Raw genomic sequence first — 27,705 nt, forward strand, 5'->3', positions numbered from 1 at the left:
GAATCCCAGATGAATCCGACATGGATCCTTTCCCGAAGGAGCTCCCAGTCCAAGAGGGAGATGAAGTGGGCACATAGATGATTCGACTACAAGATCCAAAGAATGCGGTGTTTTAAATGGTGCCTTTGTTAGCCAGGATAAGTCTCCTCCGTGCCTCGGGCTGTGCTTGTCATGTTGGTGGGAGAATCTGGCTTAGGCATCGCCTGATTTCCCTCCTTTTCAGGCAGCTGGTTTGGGATACCCCCTTTCACTCCAGAAATCCCCAAGGCACCTTGTCCTCCAGTTCCTTCGAGAGATCTGAATGTCAACGCAGGGCCAGGAGGTTCCCGGGAAAAGAATCCAGAGGTCAGGAGAGTTTGTATTCCCAGTGTGTCCCCTGCCACATGAGTCTTTAGCCGCCCCCGTTAGCGTACTGCCTTCTCTGTCTAGGCAGTAATGTGTCTGCTTTTTTTCCTCTCGCTTGAAATGCACTTTGACATTTTTTAACAAATAACACAATTTTCCCTTTGTGTTTCCCTTAATAAAACACAGAAATGAGAGCAAGAAAAGGAAAGTAAAAAAACATGTTCCTGTCATCTCCACTCTGTAGCAGGACGTCCTTCTCCCTCACTTTCTGTCTCCCTCCCACCAAGCATCCGTCTTCCCACCCCTCTCCCCACATCTCAGCCACAAAGATTCACGAGTCTGATGGTGTCGCCTCTCCGTTTTCTGCCATAGAAAAGGGGTAGCTCCACAGCTGGTCTTTATGTCTCGCCTGCATCTTCCACAGATATGCTACTTGACTGGAGACAGATGATGGGAAAGAACTTGAACGGGATCAGGGCGCCTCCCGCTTGAAGGAGAACCCCCACCCCCACCCCGGGTTACGAGGTTCCTGCACACCCTCTTGGGGCCCCACGGTTACTCCTCATTCGTTGCCCTTGCCTGTCCTCCCATGATGGCAACCCCTGGACCAGCCTGACAAGGACTCCACATTTTCTCCTTAAAGCGGAGTACTAGGCTTAAGACACAGTCCCTGGATCTCTTGGAATCTGCTTGAAGTTGCAAGATTCCTGACGTTTCTTACCAGGGATAAATGGAAGTTTCCACACTTGAGGCCAAACACCAACTGTATAATTGCGATCTGGGGGAGATGTGGCCTACCGGCAGCCCGTGTGAAGAAGGACTGAGCAGGTTTTGTTAACAACATGTACAATGTGAGTCAACAGCGGCCAGCCACCGAAAACGCTAACATAAAATCAGACCATGCTAATGAGTGTTTTATGGCCAGAGAAAGGAGAGGAGGCCCTGAACATAGGATCACTGGAAAGTTGCAACAGGTCTGGCTGCCATAATTTATGAGAGATAGAGAAAAACTGGAGCGGGTTCAGAGAAAAGTGAACAGGATGGGGGAGGCCGCTCTGCCCACATCTGACAGATCTTGGAACTAGGATTTGACATTGTGAGTGCCCAGCCCTGAGCAATCAATGGACCTGAGGTGGCAATTCTAGGGGAATGAACTTGACCATATAAATAAAATAGTTGTACCAGATGAGCTTTAAGGTCACTTCCAATTCTGAAAGTCTGTAATTTGGGAAGTCTCTCCTGCAGCCTGTTTACCTCGCTTCCACAAATTCTTGGGAAAAAATACTTCTTTCTGATAAAAGGGAGAACACGGCTTATTTTTGATAAAGAGCTTCTGGACGGTGGCTCTGTGGTAACTTTTTTTCATTAAAAAGGTAAAATAATGGTGTTTGAGTTAAAAATGGAAAACCATGAGGCATGATTAGGAGGACTGTTCACAGGTGGAAATACGCCTGTTCACTCATTCATGTCACTGAGTTGACTAAGGGCCAAAGTGAAACAATAAGGGGTAGGAATGGGATTCATGATCCCTAATTCATTGGTAAGGGTAAAATAAATCACAGAAGATAAAACTCTGAATAAACAAGGTGTATCTATATTGGTTTAGACACATCACTTGGACACATCAGCTAGTCCACACCTAGACAAATGTTGCAAAGTACATAAGGATCCCCTGGTTCTACTGGCTATCCCATTGTCCAAAGGAAGTCTGGTTCTACAAACTTTAGACTGTGGGGGGCCTTACGGACCATATAGTATAGCCCCGTCATTTCAGAGAGGAAGTATTGCTGCACAGAGAGGTGAACGGATGGCCTGACTGACCCAGTGGCAGAGATGGGAATGAAACCGAGGTCTTTTGATTCCTGACACACTGTGTTTTCACCTTTACTGCAGTGCTTCCCCCCTCCCCCCCAGTGAGTGCATCCCTCATCCATCAGTTAAGTAAAGGGTACTTGTTGATCACATATATGTGCCTAGCTCTGCACCGAGGACCCTACGACTTATAATGTATCATGAGATACAACTCTGTCCTGGAGGTGCCCAAGGGCCAGCTGGGGAAAGACATTCCTACCAAAACCCTTGTGTAATCTACACTAGTCAGGCTGCCTTCCAGATGCAAGGACCACTGGAAAAAGTTGGGTCCCAGATCCAATGAGAATCTACCCACTTTCAGGATATTCTCTAAAAGAAACATTCTCACTACTAGTTAACATATTTCATAAATTCAAGACCTTCAGTGAAACCAAAACTCCGCTGGACATTTAAAAAATTCTTTATGATTGTATTTGCCTAACTCTTTTTTTCTTGCCTAACTTCTATTTTATGTATTCTCTTAAGAACACTTGTCATTCATATACATTTTCTTCACACCCTGCTCTATCTGGGGTGGCAGAAAGGACAAAGGACAGGTGTCAGGGGACATGCCACTAGCCATCTGGTCAACATCAGAGAAATCTCGCAGCCCTGCTAAGCCCCCCAAAATCATCTGAAACAATGGATAAAACTATTTGTTCTGCCTACCTCACGGGTTTATTGTAAAGATCAAGCAAAACCATGTATGTGAAAGTAGCCTGAACAGTATAAAGCAGCGTTCAAATGTAAAGCATTAAACTCTTTGCCCTTTTCCCTTGTTTCTCTGAAGTGATATTCAGTGTTTGGCTTGTGCTTGCTGGCATAAAGTACTGAAAATGGGGTCACTGCCCCTAAGCACATTGCAGCAAGTGCTGCCAGTACTTTTTCTTTAAAAATAAGCAAGTGGTCCTGTCCTTGGAGCAGGTAATAGAAAACGCTTGCTCTGTGGCATGTCCTCTGCTCAGGTTCACCTTGCCAAAGTGCGTGGGAATTCCAATTCACTTCTGTTCGGTTCAGGAACTGAGGGGCCCCCAGAGAACCCCAGAGAACTGAAACTCCCCGTAGTATTCAGGTGCCCTCTGTGCTCTGTTTGCCTCACCTGTAATATTGGGATAATGTCTCCACCTCATAGGGTTGCTGTAAAGATTAAATGAGTTAACTATGTAACCAAGCCTGGAACAAAATAAATGTTCCATAAACGTTAGCCAGTGTCATGATTTTTTTTATTGAGCCTCCACTTGAAGCCCAGGACAGTCGTAACCTCCTGGGATACACAGGAGACCCAGTTTCTGCTCCTGCAGGGGCGAATGCTCTATCACTGGAGGCTAGGGTTAGGAGGTGTAGTGAGTTAACATTTCCCCCCAGATACTTTGCTCCCCTTAGAATGTCCCCTTAGCTGACTTCCAGCGCAGTGTTATTCCGAGCTCACCTCCTGGGGGTCAGATCCCACCTAGTCGCTACCAGGAGCCTGATTCAAGCTCTGGCCTTGGATCCTCGGCATCTGCATCTGTGTTCGAACGGCTTTCAAAGTGAAACGGTGAACGGGGTTTTGAGGCCAACGGAAGTTGGGAACTTGCGGGAGCCCTGGGTGACCAAGAAGGGGTTTGAGTAGCTCGGAGCTGCAGGGTCCCGCAGCCACGCGCGGCAAATAGCTTCTTGGCCTTTCCGGCTGCCCGGGTGAGGTTTGCGGTGCTTTTATCACTCGCAGTGGTTGGAGAGCGGCCAGGGAACCAGCGTGCCGGCGCCGCGGTCCAGGTGGCGTGGAGATCTCTGCGAAGGCGCAGCGGGGGCTCGGGGCCGCGGGCGGCACTGGGGCCAGCGCTCCCGGAGGTAGCGATTACACGTGGAGGGGAGGAAACTTTGCGTGCCCGGGAGGTTGCAGCGGCCGAGGGGCGCACCCGGCGGTGGCCGCGAGGTTGGGCTGCTCAGCCAGGCTGGGAAGCGAGCACCACGGGCCCTCCACGGGACGCGCTCCCAGCCCCCTCCCTGCGCACCCCACCCCCTTCCCTCCGCCGCGCACGCAGCGCCGCGGCCCCTGTCAGAAGCGACCGGATCCGCCCCAGCCAAGCAGGGCCCGACTCGCACCCAGGACCGTGGGCCTCCGCCTTCCCTCTAGCCTGGGAGAAGCATCGGGCCCTCCCCTCCTCCCGAGGAGCGACGCGGGCGGGCAGGACGTCCCGAGAAGGCCGGCCGCCCGCGGCCACGTCCCGGCCCGGCCCGGGCGCGCCGAGGAGCGGAGCCAGGGGCCGGCGCTCGCTCCGGCTCCCTACCGGGCGCGCCGGAGCCGGGGGCGGCCGCTCTGGCTGCAGCCTCGAGGGCCTACGCCTCCCCCGGCCGAAGCTTCCCGCGGCGCTCGGCAACTTCATTCGGCTCCTGCCACCGGGAGCGAGCTCACCCATCAGGTAAGGAAGGCTGCCTGCTCCTAGGCTCCAGCTCGGGCGGGCGTGTTTCTGAAAGTTGATTTGAAATGCATCCAAGAGTGAGCAGGGCCAGCCGCGGCTCCTCCCCGAGGCGACTTCTTTGCTCCTGCAGACATTCCCGGCACCGGCCGACCGGCGGGAGGACCTCCCCGCGCGCCCAGCACGCCCGCTCCTGCGCGCCCCCAGCAGATGCCAGTGCCCTGAGTCCGGGAGCTGGCGGGACGCTCTCCGGGTCGCTTACTCTGCCCCTCCTCGGTCGGGGCAGGTGAGGGACGCAACGCGGCCGGTCTGGGCGCGGGCTATAGACCTCGTAGTTCCGCGTGCCTGGGCCGGGCCCCGCGAGGGAAAACACCCACTCTTTTTAATCTCCATCTTACCCCAGTAGTTGGGTTCCCGCAGAGGCGTCCCTAGGGCCCCCACTAGTATAGGTTGGGGCGGAGTCGGACTCGGGATGGGAAACCTGGGCTGGGGACCGGGTGGAGGGGGTTGGGGGGCAGGGGAAGGAGAAACGCAGTTGGGGGGCGGAGGCCTAAGTACTTAACGCGTTGACTTCGAGTGAAATCAGATCAGTCAGAGCAGTTCGCTGTGACTCGTTTCTCTCCTCCCACCCCACATTTCTCTTGGCTGGACTCTACCCTCCCAGCTCATTCTGGTCACCCTGGACACTCCCTCCGTCTTTTCCCAAGAGTGCGGCGGCTACGGGCGCCGCGTCCCAGAGGGCACAGACGCCTAAAGCGTCGTCTCCTCTCCTCTACAGGTCCTCCCGGCCCGGCCCGAACATGCTGGACGGCCTGAAGATGGAGGAGAACTTCCAAAGCGCCATTGAGACGTCGGCCTCCTTCTCCTCGCTGCTGGGTGAGTACTCAGGCCATGCGCCTGGGCGCACCGTCTTTCCGCCAGGCCCCAGCTCTGGAGCCCAGCTTGCTTGGACCCGGTCGGCAATAGGGGAGCTAGCGGCCCGCTTCATGCACTCAGTTGAGCCCACTCCCTGTCTAGCCGTCAGTCTCTGTGGGTCCTTCCTACCCTTAACCGACAAGCCACCCCAGGCCTCACGCATCGGGCACCGAACTCCCCAGAGCCGCGAGGGGCGGGCGAGATTGCTTGCAGGCGTTTGAATGGCAAATGATTAAAAATACCCAGGACTGGATTTTTAATCACAGAGCTGATCGACGTCTCACAAATGCCGCCGTCTTCTCTGAGGCTTAAGGACGAGCACACAAACCCCAGTCACGGAGCACCCAAGTTCGAGGCGGCATCTCGCCTCCACCAACTCCAGCCCCAATCTCAGCCTCAAGCACCGCGGAGAGGCTTTTCCGGGCCGGTGGGCAGCGCAGCGCGGGGATTAGCCCGCGCGGCAGGGCATTTGACTCGGCTTTAATTAACTGGAGCCGGATCTCGGGTCCGGCGTGTCGCCCTCCCTCCCGGGTCTCCCCAATCTCTTTGCAGCGACCACGGAGGAGCGGCGAACCCAGGGCTTCGACCCACACGCGGGTCTAACCGAGCTGAGGCCAGGGATTCCCACCCTCCACCCCGCACCCCGCCCTCGATGCTTTTCAAGTTTGGTGAATGGGTGTTTTAAAATTTTTTAGCGGGAGGGGTTTTCGTTTTGTCAGTTAAACCTCTTGCCTCTTTCCCTAACTCGGAACCGCTAGAGCGAGGTGGAGGCGGAGGATGAGGCTGTTCGGCTAGAGAAACCAGACTGAGGGAGGAATCCCCCCCTCAACTCCCCAGATGAAACGAAATCGCGTGCACCGCGTTCCCCTTTTTCAACCGCCCTTTCGGAAACTTACCGACTCCATACAGCCTCGGAAGATCCAGGGCGTCAGAGCTGGCCCAGACCTGGCGCAGGGCGCGCTCGAACTTCTTGCGTTCAGCGGGCGTCGCGGCTCGCCCGGTACTCCCTGCCCGGCCCACGTCCGCTCTCTGCGCCCGGCTCGTGGCCCTAGACGCCGAGACAGGGCAGAAAGAATAGGGAGTATTTTAAAGATCTCGCTACTTCTAGACCTCCCTGCCTGAGCGCCAAGGGGACCGGCCCCGCTCCTGAGCCGGTGGCTGCGTCTCCTGAGGGGAAGGCGACCGAGTAGCAGGGAAACTGGGAAGGGTCAGGCCCTTTGGGACACCACGCGCAAAGGTATTGTTACCCGGGGGAATAGGCCTTCTTTAAATAGCTGTGAAACGTGCCGACATAGCGACAAAGGTGGCTGAGCATCCCACTACCCTCAAAAAAAAAAAAAAAGCCGCCCCCCCGCACCCGCAAACTAAAGGGACAAAAGTGACACAAGTGCAAGGGTTGGGACAGAGAGGAGTCCCTTTCGCGCTGAGTCGCTTTGGGTGCGTTTTCGCCCTCAACGCGTGGCTGCTGAGCTCGCCTGATTCCCGGAATCCTGGCCGGACACTCCGCGGCGTCTCCGAATCCTGCTTCTTCCCTGGTTTTTTTTTTTCTTTCTTCCCTCCATTTTGATGCTTCTTAATTATGAAAAAAACCCATCTGTAATTTGCGCTCCAGCCAGCAGTTTGGGGTTCATTGGTTTGAACAATACTTAGTTTGCTTAGGGCGAGAACGGTATTTTTCTGCACGCACAGGACTTTTTAGGAAGCAAAGAAAATGTAAAGTTTTCCTTCAAAAAATAGAGCAGAATTGCGTTTTAGCAAAAGACAAAACCAAACAACAAAGTAAAAAATCCTTTTTACACACTCACAGTTTTAATAATAGACAATAGAGACAAGCATAGTGAGTGATTTAGTGATTATGTGATAAACCTGGGAGCACAAATTTATTTGCAGGCCGATTTTACAGGATGTGCGCACGTTTGCGCGCATACCAGGGTAGGTTTGATAATTAAAGGCCACTTATTATTGATTTCTGCCCCCTCCCCTGGTAGAACTGAAACCTTCCCACATAGTCCCTGTTTATTAGAAATGCCATTTGGTTTGATTTTGCTCTGCTCTCCAAATCTAAGCTTGGATGTTTTGCGGGGGGCTTCCCAGGGTGGGAGGACGCGGGGGTAAATCCGTGGGTGTGGAGTGATCCGTAGCTGGTCCGGGCCGGCTTTGGCCGGGATGCTGGGCCGGCTCGGCTCACGGGCGGACGTCTGTTGCTGCTGTAGGCAGAGCGGTGAGCCCCAAGTCTGTCTGCGAGGGCTGTCAACGGGTCATCTCGGACAGGTTTCTGCTGCGGCTCAACGACAGCTTCTGGCATGAGCAGTGCGTGCAGTGTACCTCCTGCAAAGAGCCCCTGGAGACCACCTGCTTCTACCGGGACAAGAAGCTCTACTGCAAGTATGACTACGAGAAGTAAGTGCCCGCGCCTCGGAGCGCGCCCCACACACCGGATCAGCGGGCGAGGGAGCCTTTCTCCTTCTTCACCCCCTCATATGCTTCTGGAAGGAGCAAGATGCGCCCAAGAGCCCAGATACGCAGGTGCCCATTTACCCGCATCCTCCATGCTCCCCAGGGCGGCAGAGGGACTGCGCGGGTGCACGCAGCCACGGCCCAGGCCCCGCAGAAGCCCAAGGGATGGCTCCCGTTGTGGTCTGCTCGCCCAGTTTTCCTGACCTGGCCATTCCCCGAGGACACTCCTTTGTGGGTACTCCCACCCCATCAACGTTGTTTCTCCCCTCCCTGCTTCACGGGGGGTGCCCTTGGGGGCGGCCAGTGGCCCACCTCTGCTCGCCGGCTCCCCCTCTACCTTACCCACCTGTCTGCGCCACCCACGCGCTTATGCGCAGAGCTGAGGCGGTCCTGATTCCATAGCTTGGGTCCCCTGTGCTCCTACCTCGCTTGGCTTTGTCCACTGGGGTCCCCAACAGATTGGGCTCGGAAACACCGCTGCTGCCCCTCTGAGCTCCGCGGCAGCGCACACCCCTTTTGCTTTTTCTCTCACTGTATTCTCCCCAGCCCCTTCCCCGTTGTCTGCAAAACCCTCGGGCCATAGGAGCAGTTAGGCCAGGTCCTCCATCCTCCGCCTCCTCCCTAATTCCCATGTGGGCATGCGTTTCTGCCACGCCGCAGGTTCAGTTCCCTCCCGTCGACGCGAACGTTCTGGTGTGTTTTGAGGAGACCTAGGAGACAGGTATTTAAGAAAGTGGATTTTTTCGATTCTAGATCTACATAATGTCTAAAGCCTGGACGAGGCTGGGGAGTGGGAGTTTGAAGGACTTCCTGGTTCCGGCCAGGCAGGCCCGGAGTTGCTTAGTAGAGCTGAGCTGGGGGGTAGTCTGGGGTGGGGGTGGGGGTTGGGGGACTGCCTTTCCTGGTCAAAAGAGTTCAGCAACAGGGACACTGACTTCACTGAGCTGTGCGGGGTATTGAAGCAAAGAAAAGTGGCTGAAACGGAGGCCTCTGTTTTTGTACCCGAGGACTGGATAAGTGACGGAGTGCCCTCGGGGCATGGGCAGGAGAATTCTGCATTTGTCACTGGTGAATGAAAGGGACAGCACTATATGAGGATAATCGAGGGAGGGTTAGTGTTCCTGAAAAGCAGTTCCTATCATGTTATTAAAAACACACCATGAAAGGAGGTGTCCAGGAGAAGTCTCAATATAACAGAAAGCTCTGGGAGAGAACAGAAATATCTTCTTGTCTGATTTGCCTGGACTCTGAGGTTTACTACAGACTGACAAAGCAATCAGATCCAGTGACCACACACACAAAAATTCTTTCTGCTGCTCAAACTCCCTTGCTATAGCAAGCTTGAATTTTACCCCCATGTGGATAGAGTACTGGGCATTTTGTTTTGTTTTGAAAAGATCATTTTACACTTTTCAGCACACAAAAAAATAGGTGTTTGATTTTGGATGCGTTGGGCCATACAGAAATATATAAAGAAGTGAAAATGCATCGCCATTACCCAAAGTGGTGATTACGGTTTCAATTTTTGAAAAAAGAAGATGTGGTTGTATCTGTTCTTGATTGTTCAGTGCTCTAGTGTCTGAGCGAAAAGTGCCGTTTTTAGGTAATTCAGCAGATTTTGTGCACACAGCTTCAAGTACCACCTTTGGATAAAGCTTCTGGTTGATTGCTCTTTTTTTTTTCTTTCTTTCCCCTGTTGCTTTTCGTCTGAAGGTTTTGGGATTGTGTAGTCCCCATCTTTATCTTTGTGCTTATAGATGACTGAAATGTCCACATCCTTCAGGCACAACACTGGCAAATTCAAAAGTATGGGAGCTTAGGAAAGGATTTGGGTGGTGAATTTCTATTGTTTGTGAAAAAAAAAATCACGAATCAAAGAAGGCTTAAGGGTCAACACAGCTGTCTGGCCAGTCAAATCTTCTTTAAGGAAGTCAGGCTGTGTCAAGAGGAGAAGAAACAGTTGTTGTAAAGTACTTAACACAACAATGTCCCCTCCATTTCAGCCTCCCAGGTTTGGAGCGGTTTGGGCTTATTAGCCCACTAGGGTCAGTTCTCCCCGCACAAAGCTATTTCTGCAAAGGGAAAATTGCAGGGATCAACTTGCCAGCTGTTGGCCAGAACCAAGCAGATTTTACAGAGTAGTGTGAGCTACATTGTTTGGAGAGGTGTTGATGCTACAGTGAGGGTTTTTAATTTTGATTTTAACATATATTTTGGAAACACAGATGGCCAAAATGGAGTTGCTTGTCTCTTTAGTTCACTGTCAGCACTTGTCTGTGCCCAGAGCCTCCACTGTTTTTTTCTGATTAATTTTATTCCGTTTTTCTCTCCTCTGTCCCCCATCCCAATCCCGTTCTTCTTTAACCAAGCAGGGCTGTAATATATTTAATAATCTTAATGGCATTCATCTGCGTGGTAGTTGCTATAAGAGAAGAAAGCGTGGTTTGTTTGTTTGTTTGTTTTAAAATTAGGCTCAAGACAAATTCCTTTATTCAACAAGCTCTTTGAGCTCCTACAGGCAAGGCACTAGGCTAGGGGATAGGAGGATACTGAGAAAAAGTCTTGGAGCCTGCCTTCAAGAGGCTTATATTATAGCCTAGCACTTTCTCCATCTATATTATCCTAACTATTGAATATTTCTTGAAAACCTCTACTGAGACTGCAGGACTAAGTATTGAATAGAAGCTGTCTGGAATGACCAGAAATTTAGCCTCCAGGAGGATGCAATTCAATTTTAGATAATAGACATGAAACAGTCACAGAGAGCACATTTCCTCTTTAACAAATACATTTGTAAACATAATTTTTGCTTTCTTTCTTCGGATCTTTTTAAAAATTTGAGACCCAGCCAGAGCAAGTGGAAAGGAAATTAAGATGGAAGTTAAAGTGATCGGACAATGGTGGTGGTAAATGATGGAACAGTTCATCGAAAATGAATATTCAGGCAGTGCCCTTGTCTCCAAAATTCATGGAGCTCAAATGCTGTTTTTACACATCAAAATAAAAGAACATATAGCTAATGCACAGTCTTCAGTGAAGTTCATAAACATAATATTAACCAAGTGGACTTATCCTGTTTATGTTAGCCATTTGTATGTGCATTTCTGGCCATTGAGCACTGTTGCATTTGAATTATTAGCTGCCTATTCATGGTGTCAGGCAGCCAGTTAAAAAGTGAAAATTATACTCTGTCAACTAGTTGTTACACCTTCTTGATGTCAAACACCATATTTGTCTAATTTTAAAGAATTGAATTGACAGTGGCATCTTAGGCGTACAGCCATTCATTTGAAGACTTCAGGGTATTTTGTTAAATATTTGTCTCATACACTGTGACACTCTTAGGAATAATTTATCTCCTCAGCATCCAAAACAAATAGGCATTTAAGGCTGGAGTGCGGAAAACTGATTTATGAACGTCCAGAAATTAAGAACTGGAGGTGACCTTTATTGTTCGTGACGTGCCGTCAAAGAAAAATAACTAGTTCGGTGGGATGGTACACGCACAGAATTGATGAAGGGGCATCATGTCACATAAAACATCAGGATGCTATAGGTGTGGGTGTTTAAACGTTGGACTCAGCCGTCTTCAGTGTTCCCGAAAGTTAGCAGACAGCCGAAGTATTTTCCAGCCTGGGGAACTTCTACTTACATAACTCTTGTTCCCTATTTAACTGAGTCCTCTAGGATCTGGTTAGTTTGGAGTTTTCCCTGAATTTGTTCCAAACAAATACTGTAGTTGGACTTACGTTGGAGAAAGAAGAGGCTGCTGAATAACAGGAATGTGGTAATACAATAGATAATTAAGCCTTCTGGAAGGGATCCCACATTTAAATCAAGTTTATATTGTTTCTTTCATGTGCCTGGCGGCTCTGTGTCAGGCGGGGCCCTCTCGCCTCACATATGAAGTTTATCATTACCCCTTCTGGACATCCTAGGAGCAGTGTGGGACAGTACTGCTGTCATCAGGGCTGCTCTTATAACATCATAACTCCCCACATGTCAGCAAAGGGCAGGCCTTGGGAAACCTTCTCTCAGAGGGCCAGTCCATGTTTTCTCCCCTTTCTTTTGGAGCAGACCAGTTTTTCTGAAGGAAGGGACTCGAGTGAAGCAGAGTACATATCCCTCACTTAGAGCTTTCTCTGTATGCTTCTTTCGACCTGGTGATTGGCAGCCCCGAGGAGAGGATGGCTGAGGTAATGATTTCTTTTAGGATCAGTAATAAACTAATGCTGCATTTTATCAAGGTAGTGTAGGCTGTATGTGTAGGGAGGATGGTTAGTTTGGTTTTATTACTGTGACATTACTTGGAGATCAAAATTGGGCATCAGTTCCTCGTAAAAGAAGCCCACAGATGAAATTACAGAGGCAGTTGTTAGATTTTTACTCTATCTTTTGTTGGCCTCACTCCTGGCATAATAAAAGTTAGGAATATAAAAATCAAACACAGCTAGGTAATGAATTGATGTCTGCATTAAATTGCAGGGGGGCTTAGCTTGGGATAAGCACGGTCCATGGGCTGTGGCTGTGTTTGTGCAGGCTGACTTATCTCTTTTTTTATTTAGAGGGTGATTGGAAACCCTCCTTGTTCAGAGGTTTTTTCTCTTTTTATATGTATTGGTCCATAGGTAGGACTTTCTGAATCTCAGACTTAAAATGTTGAAATAAAATTAGAGAGCAGGAGTAGATATTAATGGTATTCTGGGGATTAGATATGAACATTGCCTTTCAGAGTAGACTTGTGGGATTCTTTTGATCCTTCACGTAAATGGAGCACATTAAAAAAGTTATTTATCCGATCCAGTTTTACATATTGTAGAGTTCTGGGATTCTGTCATCCACCTGGCTAAGGAGTTGCTTTTGCTGTTCAGATTTCAGTGACAAGAGCTTTTCTGATAGTTCATTGTTTGTCTTGCTTTTTAGTTTCATTTTTCTTATTTATAACTTTTGTGTGAGCTAAAATACTGTTACTAAGTTTTGAGAGCCCTCTTTATTGTTGTTTTTTAATTCTGGGAAGGTGTTTTGGAATTAATGAGTAGGTACTGTTTCTCTAATGAGAACAGTTCCATTCATTAAATTATCAGCTAATTAATTTTTATGGTCAAAGAAATTATTTGGATCCTACTGTTCAGAAGTGAGAAAATAGACAAGGATTTAAAATACTCATTATATTGCCGGGAATTTATTAAAGCTTCTTAAATTGATATACAAAATGTCATTGTTGCTTTATATCAAGATCGAAGATTCAAACCGTATTGAATCACGTTAATTTGATCGTTAACTATAGTTGTACAATACTGGGAAATGAACTATGGGGGGAAAAGTGCGATCACATCCACTAAAGAAAGGTTTAAAAGTAATTTCCGCCTTAACTATGAAATCTTAGCTTTACTTTAATGCTTTGCAATTTTTTTTTTATACCTTTCTAACATGGAAATTTAAATGCCCATATCTTCAGATGGGAGTTCTTGGTAAGCCACTTGCAGGGTGGGGTATGGAGGATTGGGGGCTGTATGGGGTGGGCAGTGCCACCCCTCACCCCACCCTGCACAGAAGCAGAAAGGGTCCTATGTGGGAGAACCCTGTCCAGTTTCCAGCATGCCTGAGGCTTCCCCCTAGGAATGAATGCCCTGTATGTTTTTCTGAAAGTTTCTTAGCAATGTGTAGATCAGCGTTGCCAGCAGCCTTTTCAGATTCAGTTTGGGGAAGTTGGTAATTTTAGGAACAAAATGTAGAAAAGGTTCTGGAGAAAAGAGGCCCTTTTCTCCTTTGCGCCTGTTTTCTGGAACCCACAGAAAAACTTGGTACGCCTCACGATTTACATTTTCTCCTTCGTCTCCTTGACTAGCGCGATGTGGGACAGTTTAGTCAATTTATGACAATTAGAATTAGTTATGTTATCATTGACCAATGTCAGCCGCAGCTTTGTGTCTCTTTGTCGTATATTAAATGAAACCCAGCCAACTGTCTTGCTGAAATGAAGCAAACACCTTCCAAATGTCAAATTGTTATTTTAGTCAAGCACAATTATCTGTCTCTATATTTTTAAACAAGATGAAATTAATAAAATTGCTGTGGCCCTGGCATTAATTAGCAGGAGGATTAGAGCTATATCAGCTAAAAAGGAGGTGTAAACACTATAATCTTGCTGCATGTTTGTTTTCACACTACTGAAAATAAATAAAATGAGACTTAGGTTGGGGATTAAGTTTCTTTGGGCATTAGACAGCAGATGCAATTGGAATGCAGCAGAAACAGTGAAGTATTAGTGAAGACATTATCAGAGGAATAAAACTGTGGCCCAACACTGGTTTCCTACCAATTTCTGGTAGACTTGGTCCCATTGCAAATAGCCCCATCTGGGCAGTTAAAAGAGGATTTTTAAAACCTACTTCCGTGCTGTACTTTTCAGTCGCGAACCAGGGCAACCAGATCATCTGTAGAGCTTGTCACCTGGCTGCCGTGCTCGGGTTCGCTAGAATTTAATGGAACCCTTGCCAGATCCCCCATTATTGCACCATAATGTCATAACAACTAAAAATACAAAATGGACTGTGCTTCTCTTAGTCCTTAGCTGAAGTCACATGAAAGAGTTTGGTCTCTTCTAGCCTTTCAAGATTCCAGTTGGGGGATCCTATTTTTGGATAACAGTAAATATGTCTGGCTTTTCAGACTCTCTAGGCCTCCAGTGGCTTTCTACCCTGATGGATTTGTATTTTATCATCATTACCCTATAATGGACAAACCCTGGTAGGTATCTGGCCACTGTGGATCGGACTGCCTTGTCTCATGGGCCAGTTAAACTCTTCATATTAAAAAAGATCTTTGACATCCAGCAGTGCTAGGAATGGGCCACATGCCATATCTGACTTCACATCTAGCCCCATCCCGTTCTGCCTCCCCCTCACTCCCCTATGTCCTGTAGAATTCTACTAACTTGACTCTTGCAAGCACATGATATTACTTAACACCGTCTCATCAACTGCCTCATTTCTCCCCCATGCCAAGTTTATGGACTGTTGGTCCTCTTTTAATTTTTCTCACTTGGAGGAAACAAATTCATCTTTTAGATACACAGCATAATGGTCCACCCAGTTGTGGAGCAGAGCTCAGCTACAATACCTGGTGAGGGGCATTAAAACACTCAGGTTTGCATGATCCCATGACCACACTCTTTGGGTGACCAACTGGGGCCCCTGGACATCTTTCTGAGTGTGCCTGGCACCTTCATGGATGCTGGGTTATGTTTTTCAGTGGGTCGGAGAAGTGCCTGAGTCTGATGTTGTCACCAGTAAACCGGGATGAGGAGTTGTTTGGTGAGAAGCCTGGCTAGCGCTCTGATAGTGTGTACTCACTCTCAACTCTTTTTGCTGTTTCTTTGGGTGTCACACTTCTCCAACCTGGAAAGAACCATCCTTTATCTCTTGAGCGCCAGCGTCTGCTGCTGCAGTGAGAAGGGATCTCTGGAGCAGCCTCCTCTCCTAGTTCCATGGGGCCCCTTCAGTTACACGGTAGCCACTCCTTGACTCACAGTTCTCTTGCCTGCTCCCTGTCAAGCCTCAGGAACTTTTAAAAGGATTTTTCAAAACAAAACAAAACAAAACACCCCCTCCTGAACTCCAGATTAGCCTCTTAAGCTCATTAAAGTTCCTTTAAATACCAAAATGTTGGGCTCCTGGGGACTCTCCCCCCAAACCATATTTTCATTCTTAACATGTTGTCATCATTTGGTGTGCAGCAGATTAGGGCCAGCTCCCTCTGGGCCCATAAACAGTCCCCTCTCTCTCTGTAGGAGGGTCCAAATATGTCTTTGTGTGAGTACTCAACAGCCTAAACCTGAGTGGAAGTGGAAGCTGATGCCGGCTTGGCCTGGGGCCCCCAGCTCCAGGGTAGAGAAGGGGTTGATGTCACTGGGGACAGGGTGGGGCCCGGAAAAGGGAATGGGCAGGTGAGTGGACAAAGTGTGGCTCATACAGTTTTCAGGAGTTTGGTAGTCACTGAGCCCTCTCCCAGTCGCCGTGGAGACCCAGTGATGGGCGAGATTTAAAGGATTGTCCTTGCCCTAGAGAGGCAGCATGGCTTTGGGAGGACCCAACAGAAACACTAGAGCCAGTTTCTGTTCAGCTGCCAGGCATTGCTGGTCATCATCGTCCAGAGGTGGATTTTTACAGCTACACCTGCCTTTTGCCTGATGCTCTCTCTTTTATTGCAGCCTCTTTTCCAAAGGGCCTCCTTAATACATCCCACCCCGGTCTCTGTCATTTCAGGCTTCCTTCCTTAAAGCTGGCTCTTGGGGAGAGCTTTCTGGTTTTGACAGTGGAACAAATCCTTTTTAACATAACCATCGAGAGTTTCCTCCCCTGCTGCTGGCTCCCCCTCCCCCCTTCTCCTCCTGTCCCTCCTCACATTGTAGCAGGGATTCCTGTTGCGCACGTATTCCCCAGTACCACGCGCAGTGACGGATACCGTCTTCACAGGGATAAGGGCTCAGCTCTTCAGAGACATAAGCCATGCCATGCTAGTGCCTCATGGGCGGTACCATGAAGTAGACACCGGAAATCCAAAGGGGAAGAACATCCCAGGAGACCCTTCCCTGCGTGTCTTTGGTGGAAGTGTTGCTTGGTCTCTGCAACTGTCTTTCCCCTGGGGCTCTATGCACCTGGAAGCCCTGAGTTCAACCACAGCATGGGTTTTCCAACCCCCTTTTCAGAATCTCAGCTCAGCCTTGCCTTCTTGCGTGTCTTATGCTCAGAACCTATCTTATGACCTTTTAATTTTCAAATTATGCTGTGTGCAGGCTAGAGGCTGCTCTCCGCTAGCTGTCAAAATGGAGAGGATGTTATGAAATAATTCACATTGGGATGTACTGTGATATTCTTCCAAAGATACTTTTTAGCTGGAAGGGTGTTCAGTCAAATTATTTTCTTTGTGTTCTGTTATTGGTTGGGTTCTTCTATTTTAAAGTCCACGTCCATAGATGGAAGGGGTTGGACAGGTGGATATGAATGGTTTGGGCACTCCACAGCTCTCTGCATTACTGGAAAAATAATATGAAACACATGTCCTACTGTCAAGAGATATCCAAGCCACAATTTCCTCATCTATACAAAGGAATAGAATAATAACAGCCTCATAGGGTTATTGTGAGGATTAAATAAGGTAATGAACTTGAAAAGCCTTTTGGTAAAATGTGGAGAACTATACAGGCTTGGGTATTATTATTGTTGGTTTTTTAATATGAGTAAAAGAATACATATTCTTAGAAGCTGTGTACAATAACACAGTCTAGTGGTTAAGAGCATAAACTCTGGAGCCAGAGTGTCTGGGACCAAATCCTTGCTCTGCTGCTCACTAGCTGTGTTACCTTGGGTGAAGGTCATGCTTTCTCTGTGCCTGTTTCCTCTCTCTAAAATGGGGATAAGAATAGTACCAACCTCAGAAACTTCCACTTATAACATAAATAAGTACTAGGGATGTAATGCACAATATGATAAATATAATTAACAGAGCTGTATGTCATATATGAACATTATTAAGAGAGTAATCCTAAGAATCCTCGTCACAAGGAAAAATATTTTTTTCCTATTTATAAAAAGTTTGTGTCTATATGAAATGATGGATATTCATTAAACTTACTGTGGTAATCGTTTCGTGATGTATGTAAGTCAAGTCATTATGTTGTACACCTCAAACTTATGCAGTGCTATATGTTAATTATATCTCAATAAAACTAGAATAAAAAAATTGTACTAACCAACCTCATAGGATCATTTTGGGTTAATATTTTTAAAGCATGCAGATCAACGATTGACTCATAGAAAATGCCATCAAAGGATGTGTTGAAAAAGAATGTATCTTTTTGAATCTTCAGAGAGCCTTCACAGATATTATCTTTATTGGACCTTACAACAATTTAAAAAGTTAGATAAGGAGAGGTGTTTTTTTTTTTTTTTCCCCTTGCATTTTGTAGCTGAGAGAGAAGCTGGGATGCTATCCGAAGCCTCTGACTCCTGGTCCAATGGCCTTTCCACTAAATCACACCATCTGCTCCTTGAATTCTGGTGTTCACACCCCAGTGAGATCACAATTCTCAGTCTGTCCTATTGAACTAGCTCTTGGAAAACAAGTCCCCACCTGCTAGATACTTGAGCTTTCCGGCAGCCTTCCGACGGTCAGCTGTTTATATATTCTGTGGTTTTAAAGGAAGTTTTTTGGATTTGGGGAATGCCTGAGTCAGTGAGTGTGTGTGCGTGTGTGTGTGTGTGTGTGTGTGTGTGTGAAAGCTGCTAGTGTACACTCATCACTGTTTATCAAACTCCTCCGCAAGTGCAAAGCTGTCCTACCCATCCCTCCTATCCCATCCCATCTGCATTGGTCTCCACTGTCTGCCAGCATCGCTGTTCTTCCACACCAGAAGAATGACACAAAGGGAGACAAGCATCCGTTTACCTCCTCTCCAGCTCCCAGAGTTTGCGATTGGTGACTTTTGTTCTGGGAGCCTGTCTGCACATTTGGCAGCAGAACTGTTAACTATCAGATCTGGAGCCTTCTAGGCATACTTCCATTGGGACTAGCCAGCAGCTGTCCATCCATTCCTCAGATAACCCCTTTCCAAGTTTTCTTCTGAACTGTGCTGTATTTTCAAACAAGCCTCAGCCTCAGCTAGGAAAGATCCCACTGTGCCCCCGTGTGAGGCTGATTTCCCAAACTATTCGCTCCCTCTTGTTTATTACTTGGCCTGGCTGTATCGAAAAAGGGATAATGGAATCTTGGGTTTTGAGGAAATTAAGTATTCCTGTATTGTATTATTTCTCTCACCACTGCCGACACTTGGTTCTCTTAAAGGTAGGTCCAGTCAATTTTAGAGAGATGAAATGTACATTTGAATTTAATCTCTGTAAACTGGCGTTTAATGAAACTAGAGATTTCAGGTAATACACCAGCAATTGGAATGCACTTTACCTAGTTGTATGTGCATTTCTCAAATTTAGAACTAAATGGAATCTTATAAACAGTTGGTTCATTAATTAAATTACTCATGCATTCCTTTAATCATCAGACTTATTAAATTCCTGTATGTGACAGATATGTAAAAATGAATAAAACAAAGCACTGATGTATTAACAGTCTAGCAGAGATTGCTTAGAGACATAAATTAAACAGAGGCTTGAGAGAAGAGTAAACTTGTTTTAAGAGAGGCATGGCCACTGGGACTGAGTACCAGCTTGTCTAAATCCCTTGGTTCCCTATTGCTATGTGCTATTCATTATCTTTATAGTGCCTATCATAATTTGAAGTACATATTTATTTGTTGGTTTACTATCTGTCTGTGTCACAAGATCATAAGCTCAGTGAGGACAGGGACCTTCCTCTTTCTGTTTTTTTTGTTGTTGTTGCGGTACGCGGGCCTCTCACTGTTGTGGCCTCTCCCGTTGCGGAGCACAGGCTCCGGACGCGCAGGCTCAGCGGCCATGGCTCACGGGCCCAGCCGCTCCGCGGCATGTGGGATCTTCCCGGACCGGGACAGAACCCGTGTCCCCTGCATCGGCAGGCGGACTCTCAACCACTGCGCCACCAGGGAAGCCCCCTCGCTTTGTTTTTTAACTCCTGTATCTCCAGCATCTTGCATGGTTCTCGACAGATAATAGGCATTAGACATGATGGCTGAATGGATAAATGCATCAATGAATGACTTGCTTGGGGTTGTTGAAAAGGCTTCATGGAAGAGGTGATATGTTAATTGGCTCTTGGAGCGTGAATGGGAATGTGAACCATTCAGGTGGAGATGTCCAGGAGGCAGTTGTAAAAGAAGATCTAGAAACTATCCTGGACAAGAAGCTTTAGGATATGTTATCATATCAATATGAGAAGTGCCCAAGGGGATCCTACACAGAGTGAGAAGAGGCTCAAGGGTGTAGCTTTGGGGAGCCCTGGGAGAGGCTGTGATGAAATGGCACGGATGCAGGAGAAAACGCCAGGGTGAGTGGGCTTCCGGAGGACAGGGCAGAGGTGGGGAATTTTAAAATGTAGGGCCACCTATTTGCTCTTGGAATTGGCAGTTAGTCAGTGGTAACCTTATCAAGAATAGCTTTGTCAGAAGCTTGGCGGGATCAGGACAGCATTTTAATGGGTTTTACAATAAAAGAAAGAAGAAATGGAGTGATATGGCCGACTTTTTTGAGAAGATGGGTAGTGGAAGAAAGATGGGAGGGAAAACAGTACCTGGGGTAGAGGTAGAATAAAGGGAAGATGCTTTAGGATGGGGTGGTTTTGAGGCTCTATGATGGCTAAGGTGAGTTTTGCCAGGAAAGGAAAGAGGCTGAGGATCTGGGAGAGAGAGGGGCCTCCAGTTCACAGAGGAGAAGCTTGGGGAGGGTCAGGGATACATCTAGGGTACATGTTGAACTCCTGCTTTGGTCTTTCCTAACCATTCATTCCCTTTGTTCTCTTGTGCATTTCTCTGTGGATTAGCCAGAGCTGATCATCACTGAACAGAGGCCAGCAGAAGGTGGGTCCATTTCCCATCTCTCCTCAGGATCTCTTGTAAGGTGGCTACTGCAGCTTCCCACGTAGCTTCTTTCTCGAGGTCACCCTGGTTCATGGGCCGGGGGTGGGTGACAGCAGAGTGGGGCTTCAAGCTTGAGTCCTTCTTCAGATCCAGTTGTCTTGGTGTAAAACTTACTTATCATCTTCCTGTTTCTGCTCCTCGTTCGTGAAGATCTCTATTTGGTTACAGCACAGTCCAAGGTATACAGTATGTGGCTGATTCCCCAGGACACGTGTTCACATCTCCCCAGGCCAGGAACTAGTCAGTTGTGCTTGGCAACTAGACCATCCATACACCTATCCATTGGTAGGCTTTTGCTTCCCGTGATTCTCAGGAGAATATTCAAGAGAGGGGAGTCCAGGATGGGGACACCGTCCTCCTTATTGACCAGACCGCAGTGGCTTGGTCTCTTAACCCACTATCACTCTGTTTTACAGTCTTATTCATATGGTTGGTTCGTATATTTACTTTCCCAGACTGGAGGCTAGAGTGACCTATAGTGGAGAACCGTGGGTTTTCAGAATCCTTGAGCTTCAGTAATTCCTTTGCCTCTGCTTTATCTGGGTGGGCCCGGGCAAATCGTTTAACCTCCTTGAGATTCTCCCATTAGCCTCAGCGCCTTTACCTCGAGCTCTCTGAGGTCTGGAGCCTGATCACAAACTGCCTGATGTGTACAGTGGGGGAATGGGAATGTTTTTGACGAGGAGCGGGAGAGCAGTGTATGGTTGGGTGGGAATCCTTCCTTAGGTCTAGGGCTGTCGTATCTGTGTGACCCTAGCAGAGGAAAGGTGACAGGGTCATAAGGGGCCTGGCCACCTAACTTAGAAGGAAATTAAACTAAAATTGGTGCTATCAAGGAAGCTGAGCATTTTCCAATGGCTCTGCCTCTGTGGCCAGTAAATTCAGTGGAAAATATATCATTCAGTGATATGTTATTTGATATCATAGACACCCAACCGATTCATGGGATGAATTTTTCTGCTTGTCACCTGGCTGTAAGAGCTCCATTTAGACCGAGCTCAGTAGTGCTGGAAGGGGGAATTGGGTGGAGAACTGTAATACAAACTGCAATACTTCATGATGTATTATTTTTCAGTTTCCCTCCTGACAGTGAAAGGGCAAGGGCCGAATGGAATGTACTCTTTTAAATGGCAACATGGACACAGTGGGATTGCTGGAAAGCCGTTAGTAGCCAAACCCAGTTAATATCAGCTCAGGTAAACGCTCTTCATCACTGGCCCCTTTTCTCCAACTCAATTATTGAGGGAGTTCCCCAATGAACTCCTTTAAAATTTTAATGATGTATGTACGGTATTGCAGAGGTTGAACTGTTACGATGAGGTGATTTCGGCTTTACCCTGACGTTGCTGGTTAATTAGAGAGGAAAGAAGGTTCTGAAGCTCATATTACCTGTAACGTGGTAAGACCCACCATCAATAAAGTCACATGCCATGGAATCCAGGGAGCTCATATTCCTGCCTTTTTACCAGATTGAGCTAATTCTGGGGACAAGATGGAGGGAGAATATGTCCTGCCTGTGGCCCTCCAATTGTTTGTGGCTTTCGTCCAGATAGCACTTATTCTTAGAAGTGAATAGTGTTTTTAGGAGAAGCTAATGGAGAGATTTGTATCCAAGGCCTTGGTTTGATGTTGTAATTGTGCCTGAGGAGGTCGGTCAGTCCTCAACAGCCACCTGTAGCCTTCTTGAACATGAAGCATGTGCTTTGAGTTGCTCTTTTTGCAGGTAGTAACACAAACACGCACAGACCATATTCTGTCCCTTTGTGTAACTGAGGACGTACATAAGCGAGATCACTGGGCAAGGTCAGAGTTGTAACTTGTGGCCAGATAACTGAGTCACTGTCTCTTGGTTTCCATGGAGACCCAACCCATGTCTTCAGACTTACCAGCACCAAGGGATAAGTAAATGAGCTAATCGGCCACAACCAAGCTTAAAATCCAAGGGCATCAGTACACAGTGAGTGATCTGCATATGCAGATCTGTAATGGGGAGTACAGCTGGGGGTGAGGAAGGTGTGGCACAGTGGCTGGTACTTCCCAGGTTGGTGGCTTCTGTCTTCCATGGCGCGTCTCCACGTACCTCACTGAGAGCCTAACTGAGGGATCCTTCAGCATTTAGGAGTCCTGTATTTCAAGGGTCATTTCTAATTTTAAAACCCTATTTGATATCGGATATCCTGGGGCTTTTTTAAAAGCCCATTTCTTATTTCGCTTTTTAAAAGTGGGAATTCAGATTATTATCATTTTTCATGTAAGGTCAGTTTTCAGTTTTCCCTTCTGAAAGGTGACGCCAACTTGACTCGGTTTCTTTTCTCTTTGCTTTGAATTTACCGTTTAATTAAGGAGGTTGATATATTCAGGGTAAGATTTAGGATTGTGGCCCATCCCTCAGTTTTGGTCAGCCTGAAAGTAAATTTTAACTTTCATTTACTTTACTTATTCAGCTAATATTTGTTGAACACCTGCTGTGGGCATTGTTATAGGCACTTGGGGTAGAGCAGTGAACAATAGGAGAATTCCTGACTTCACGGAGCTTACCTTCTAGAGGGGAGGAAAGACAATAAACAAACAAATAAAATATGTCTCCCCCCAGATCTCCCCAAGTTTGACTCCTTTATGTGCTTACTCAGATATCCAGGTATTTAATATTACAACCCACCCTGACACTCTTCATTCTCCTATAACTTCTATATATTTCTTTTTTCCAGCTGCTAATCACCTTCTAGGTTACACTGTAATATATTTCTTTATTATGCCAATATATTGTTCCCCCCATTAGACTCTAAGCCCGTGAGAACAGTGATACAGGTTATGCCTCATTTAATAAGACACTTTGCTTTATTGTGCTCTGCAGAGATTGTGTTTTTTTACAAATTGGTTTGTGGCAACCCTGCATCGAGCAAGTCTGTTCGTGCCATTTTTCCAACAGCATTTGCTCACTTTGTGTCTCTGTGTCACATTTTGGTAATTCTCGCGATATTTCAAACTTTTCCGCTAATTTTAGATTTGTTATGGTGATCTGTAATCAGTGATCTCTGATGTTACTGTTGCAAAAAGATTACGACTCACTGAAGGCTCAGGTAATGTTTAGGGTTTTTTAGCAATAAAGTATTTTTAAATTAAGGTATGCACATTTTTTTAGACATAATGCTATTGCACACTTAATAGACTACAGTATAGTGTATACGTAACTTGTATATGTACTGGGAAGCCAAAAAATTTGTGTGACTCACTCTGTTGTGCCAATCGCTTTATTGTGGTGGTCTGGAACTGAACCTGCAATATCTCTGAGGTGTGTCTGTATTTATTTTGTTCACCGATGAGAGCCTGGAACATAGTTTTGTTTACTAGTCTGATGCCTGGAACGTAATAGGTACCCAGTGATCGTTGTGGAACGCTTGGAGTAATTTGATTCATCAGTAAAGCTGTCTTAGACCCATGGTGGACAAAAGTGAAGGCAAGAGGATGATTCCAAGATATTCCACCTGAGCTGAGTACCTTTACTGAGATGGCCAAGATGTGAGGAGAGTAGGGGAGAGGCAACAGTTGGGGAGGCCAGACTTTTCTTGTGTGTGGACAAGATAACACATCTGTTTCTTAGCTCCGTTATTTTATTCCTTAAAAACTTACGTAGAAACCAAAAAGGAGGGGGAAATGTAAAGGAGGTGAGTGAAAAACCCAGCAGTGTCGATGTTTGGAAACCGTATTTGGAATAGAGGTTTTTAAACCCAGGTTTTGCGTCAGGATATTCATGAATCCCTTGCCTTATTTTCCCAGGAGAGAGAGAAAGAGAGAGAGAGAGAGAGAGAGACTGTGTGTGTCTGTGTGTGTCTGTTTCTGGGGGAGAGGGTCCGTAGATTTTCATCAGATCCTGGAATCTTCTTGTGGTCCCCAAATGGTTAAGAGTTAGTAATCTGGAAGAAAAGGAAAGTTTTAGGAAGATTCTCACATGGAGATTGCAGCATCTTAAGAATGGGCGGCAGAAAGACCCCCTGCTTCCCCACACGGACAAGGGTTCAAATCCCAGCTCTGTTACTTGGCAAATTAACCTCTGAGAAATCTTCCTCTTTATTGGTAAAAGGCAGAAACTATCTCTTTACCTATGTTATAGGGATTAAAAATTACGCATGTCTATCCAGCATCTAGTAAAGATCCTCATTGGATGGCTGTTAATTATACTAATAATTTACTCACTAATGTTTAGCACTGCCAGCCAATCGTAGATTATGCCCATATGGGCAGTTTTATTCTGAAACCAGTGGTTTGTTTCTTTCATTACTTTTAAACCTCAGCATTACTTTTCTAAGAATTCTCAGTGGATATACCTAATATTTTAAAAAGATATAAAGGCAGACGGATTGCCTTGTGAAGTAAAGACACACATCAGATTTCAGAAGGAAAAATCAAGAGAAAGAAGTACTTGGTCTGAGAACAGGAGCTTTAAAACAGATAAAATCTACTTACCCTTGTGGGTTCATATGAACTGACTGATAAACTTAAGCTGCAGGCATCCAGTATTTATTTGTTACATTAATCCTAAACTGAAAGATAATTAGCAAATTTGTTAAGTAGGCTTATGTTTACTCTTCCTTGCCAACAATTATGATCATTTGTTGGCGACTTTGAACTGAGTTCTACGGACTTGATTACAGCTGTCAGGAGGAAATAATGCATTTGAATTTCACAAACCTGTGAACTTTCCAGGTCTGGTATGATATTTAACAGAGGCTCAGTGTTTCTCAGAAGGTACCTGTAATGACAAGACTTATCAACTTATTGATCATCCTTTTTAAACAAGGCCATAGAATAAACCGTAATTAATCAGTTTGCTAATAGTAATTTTGTGAATGGGCGTATATGCCAATTTTCAAATGTATCTATGGCACTAATTAATTTATGCATATGCTGTGTGTTTTAGCTTTTATGAGAGAGTCCAAAATCTTTGAATTTGTATTGTATTTAAAACATCCCATATGATTTCTCTCAACCTTTCTAATATTTACTTGGAATCTACCATGCAAAACTAGTGACACTGGGCTTTGAGAGCCTAAAAGAGAGAAAAGCCTAGAGAGTCTGTGAAAACAGACACTATATCATGTGATCATCACCACAGTCTCATTTGAGATGAGGAAATTGAGGCTCAAAGAGGCTAAATGATGGTGCCAGTGTTACATGGGTTCTGAGCCGTGTAGATGGGAAGCAGGCTCAGGCTTTCTAATGGCAAGTCCAGTGCTCTTTGCCATGTCACAGCTGCTTTGTCTGTGTGGCAAAGCCCTAGAGATGCTGCCTGTTCTAATCATCAGGCTGTGTGGAAAGGTCATGCCAATTTCTTCTGTGAAGGTTTAAATTCAAGCAGTTCTGGGACAGTTCTGTTGCTGAGCAGATAGGTTTAAGTTGCTCTCCAAGAATAAGTGAAGTGATTTTTCTGGACACGGTAATGCAAAAATTCCATCTGATTACCTGACACAGTGAGCATCGATTGAGAAACAAAACCAGCAATGATGCTGTGTTAACTTGGAAAATTGTCCTTTCCATCATTTCTTCTGGGTTTGGGTGCATGTATAGATTTGACCTTTATGTATCCTGAGTGTAAAAAAAAATTATATGTATTATATATGAACTTATGTATATATGCATATATACTTATACATGTGGAATCATTGGATTTTAGAGATGGAAGGTACTTCATAGGTCATGGATAGTATAATAGTTAAGAAAAGAAGACTCCCAACAGATTTCCTGATTTTTAATCTTTGTTTTTAAAGTACCACTCCTGTGGATAGCATTTAGCTGAGTCTTGCTTTTTTATCCATTCTGATAATCTCTTTCTTTTGATTGAACTGTTTATCCCACTAGCATTTAATGTAATTATTGATATAGTTGGATTTCAGTCTACCATTTTGCTATTATTATTTACTTTCTATTTATGCACTCTGTTTTTTGTTCTCCATTTCTCCTTTCGTGCTTTCTTTTGGTTAATGGAATATTTTTTTTAGAATTTCATTTTTATTTACTTATTGGCTTTTTAATTATACCTCCTTAGATTATTATTAACTTTTTCTTGGTGGTTGCTCCCAGGATTACAGTATGCATACATAACTATTCACGATGTCCTTAGAGTTAATATTGTACCACTGCACATAACATGTAAGAATCTTGGAACTGCTGTATACATCTATTTACTCTTTTACCCTGTTCTTTTTTGCTATAATTGTTAGTCTTTTTTATTTTTTTCTTTCTGTTTGTCAGATTGGATAACTTCTACTTACCTATATTTAAGTTCATTAACACTTTCTTCATCATCTCCAATCTGCTTTTAGGCCAATCCAGTGAATTTTTATTTCAGATAGTGTACTTTTTAGTTCTAGAGCTGCTCTGCCCAGTACAGTAGCCACTAGCAACATGTGGCTATTTAAATCTAATTCATTAAAATTAGATACAGTTTAAAAATTTAGTTCTTCAGTTGCAGTAGTCACATTGTAAGAACTCAATGGCCATATGTAGGTAGTGACACATTGTTTTGGACAGAAAAGATATAAAACATTTCTATTGTTACAGAAAGTTGTATTGGACAATGCTGTTAAAAATCTCCATTTGATTCTTTTTTATGGTTTGAATTTCTGTGATGTTAGTTCCTATCTTTTCATTCTCTTTAAGCATATTTTTCTTTATGTCCTTGATCATAGTTATAATAGATGCTTTAAAATCCCTATGAGCTAATTCTAAAATCTGGATCATTTTGGGGGTGATCTCTGTTGATTTTCTTTTCTCTCGAGTATGGGTCATATTAATAATTTTATATTGTATCCTGGACATGATACATTATAGATAACCTGAATCCTTATGTTCCCTCAAAGAGTATTTGTATTTTATTTTAAGAAACTTCCAGTTGGTAGTTAACTTGGATCAACTCAAACTGTAAACTCTGTCTTCCCTTTGGTGGGCCACACATGGAATCTCAGTTCAGTTCTCTGATCCTTAATTGGAAACTTGGAGTCTACCCAGCACACATGGGGTTCAGGGACCAGCTAGAGATTTGGGGCTCCCCCTCTCTGGGTAGTTCCAGGTTTCTTTTCTCACTTTTAGCCGCTGTGGTTGCCCTAAATTCTGTCCTTTGGTCCTTTTGGCCAGTAAGACTGTGGCTTTTTCATCTGAGTTTCTGAGTCACTC

General features: G+C 45.8%; 1 protein-coding gene and 1 long non-coding RNA gene across 2 annotated transcripts in view; one reads left to right on the forward strand and one right to left on the reverse strand.

Moving 5' to 3' along the window:
* Nucleotides 1-661: 661 nt before the first annotated feature.
* LOC141278752 (uncharacterized) lies at nt 662-4,870 on the reverse strand. The gene is made up of 3 exons (XR_012331896.1): nt 4,592-4,870; nt 3,296-3,780; nt 662-782 (listed from the first exon to the last, which is right to left on the reverse strand). It is a non-coding gene; the product is annotated as an uncharacterized lncRNA (long non-coding RNA).
* Nucleotides 4,274-27,705, forward strand: part of LMX1A (LIM homeobox transcription factor 1 alpha) — a 152,397-nt gene continuing 128,965 nt past the window's right edge. Inside the window, exons 1-3 of the mRNA XM_019934234.3 lie at nt 4,274-4,598; nt 5,374-5,471; nt 7,724-7,910. Of these exons, the coding sequence (XP_019789793.1) occupies nt 5,396-5,471; nt 7,724-7,910 (263 nt within the window). The 5' untranslated portion in view covers nt 4,274-4,598; nt 5,374-5,395. The remainder of the gene's footprint in view (nt 4,599-5,373; nt 5,472-7,723; nt 7,911-27,705) is intronic.

This window comes from Tursiops truncatus, chromosome 1 (genome assembly GCF_011762595.2).
Source record: "Tursiops truncatus isolate mTurTru1 chromosome 1, mTurTru1.mat.Y, whole genome shotgun sequence".
NCBI lineage: Eukaryota > Metazoa > Chordata > Mammalia > Artiodactyla > Delphinidae > Tursiops > Tursiops truncatus.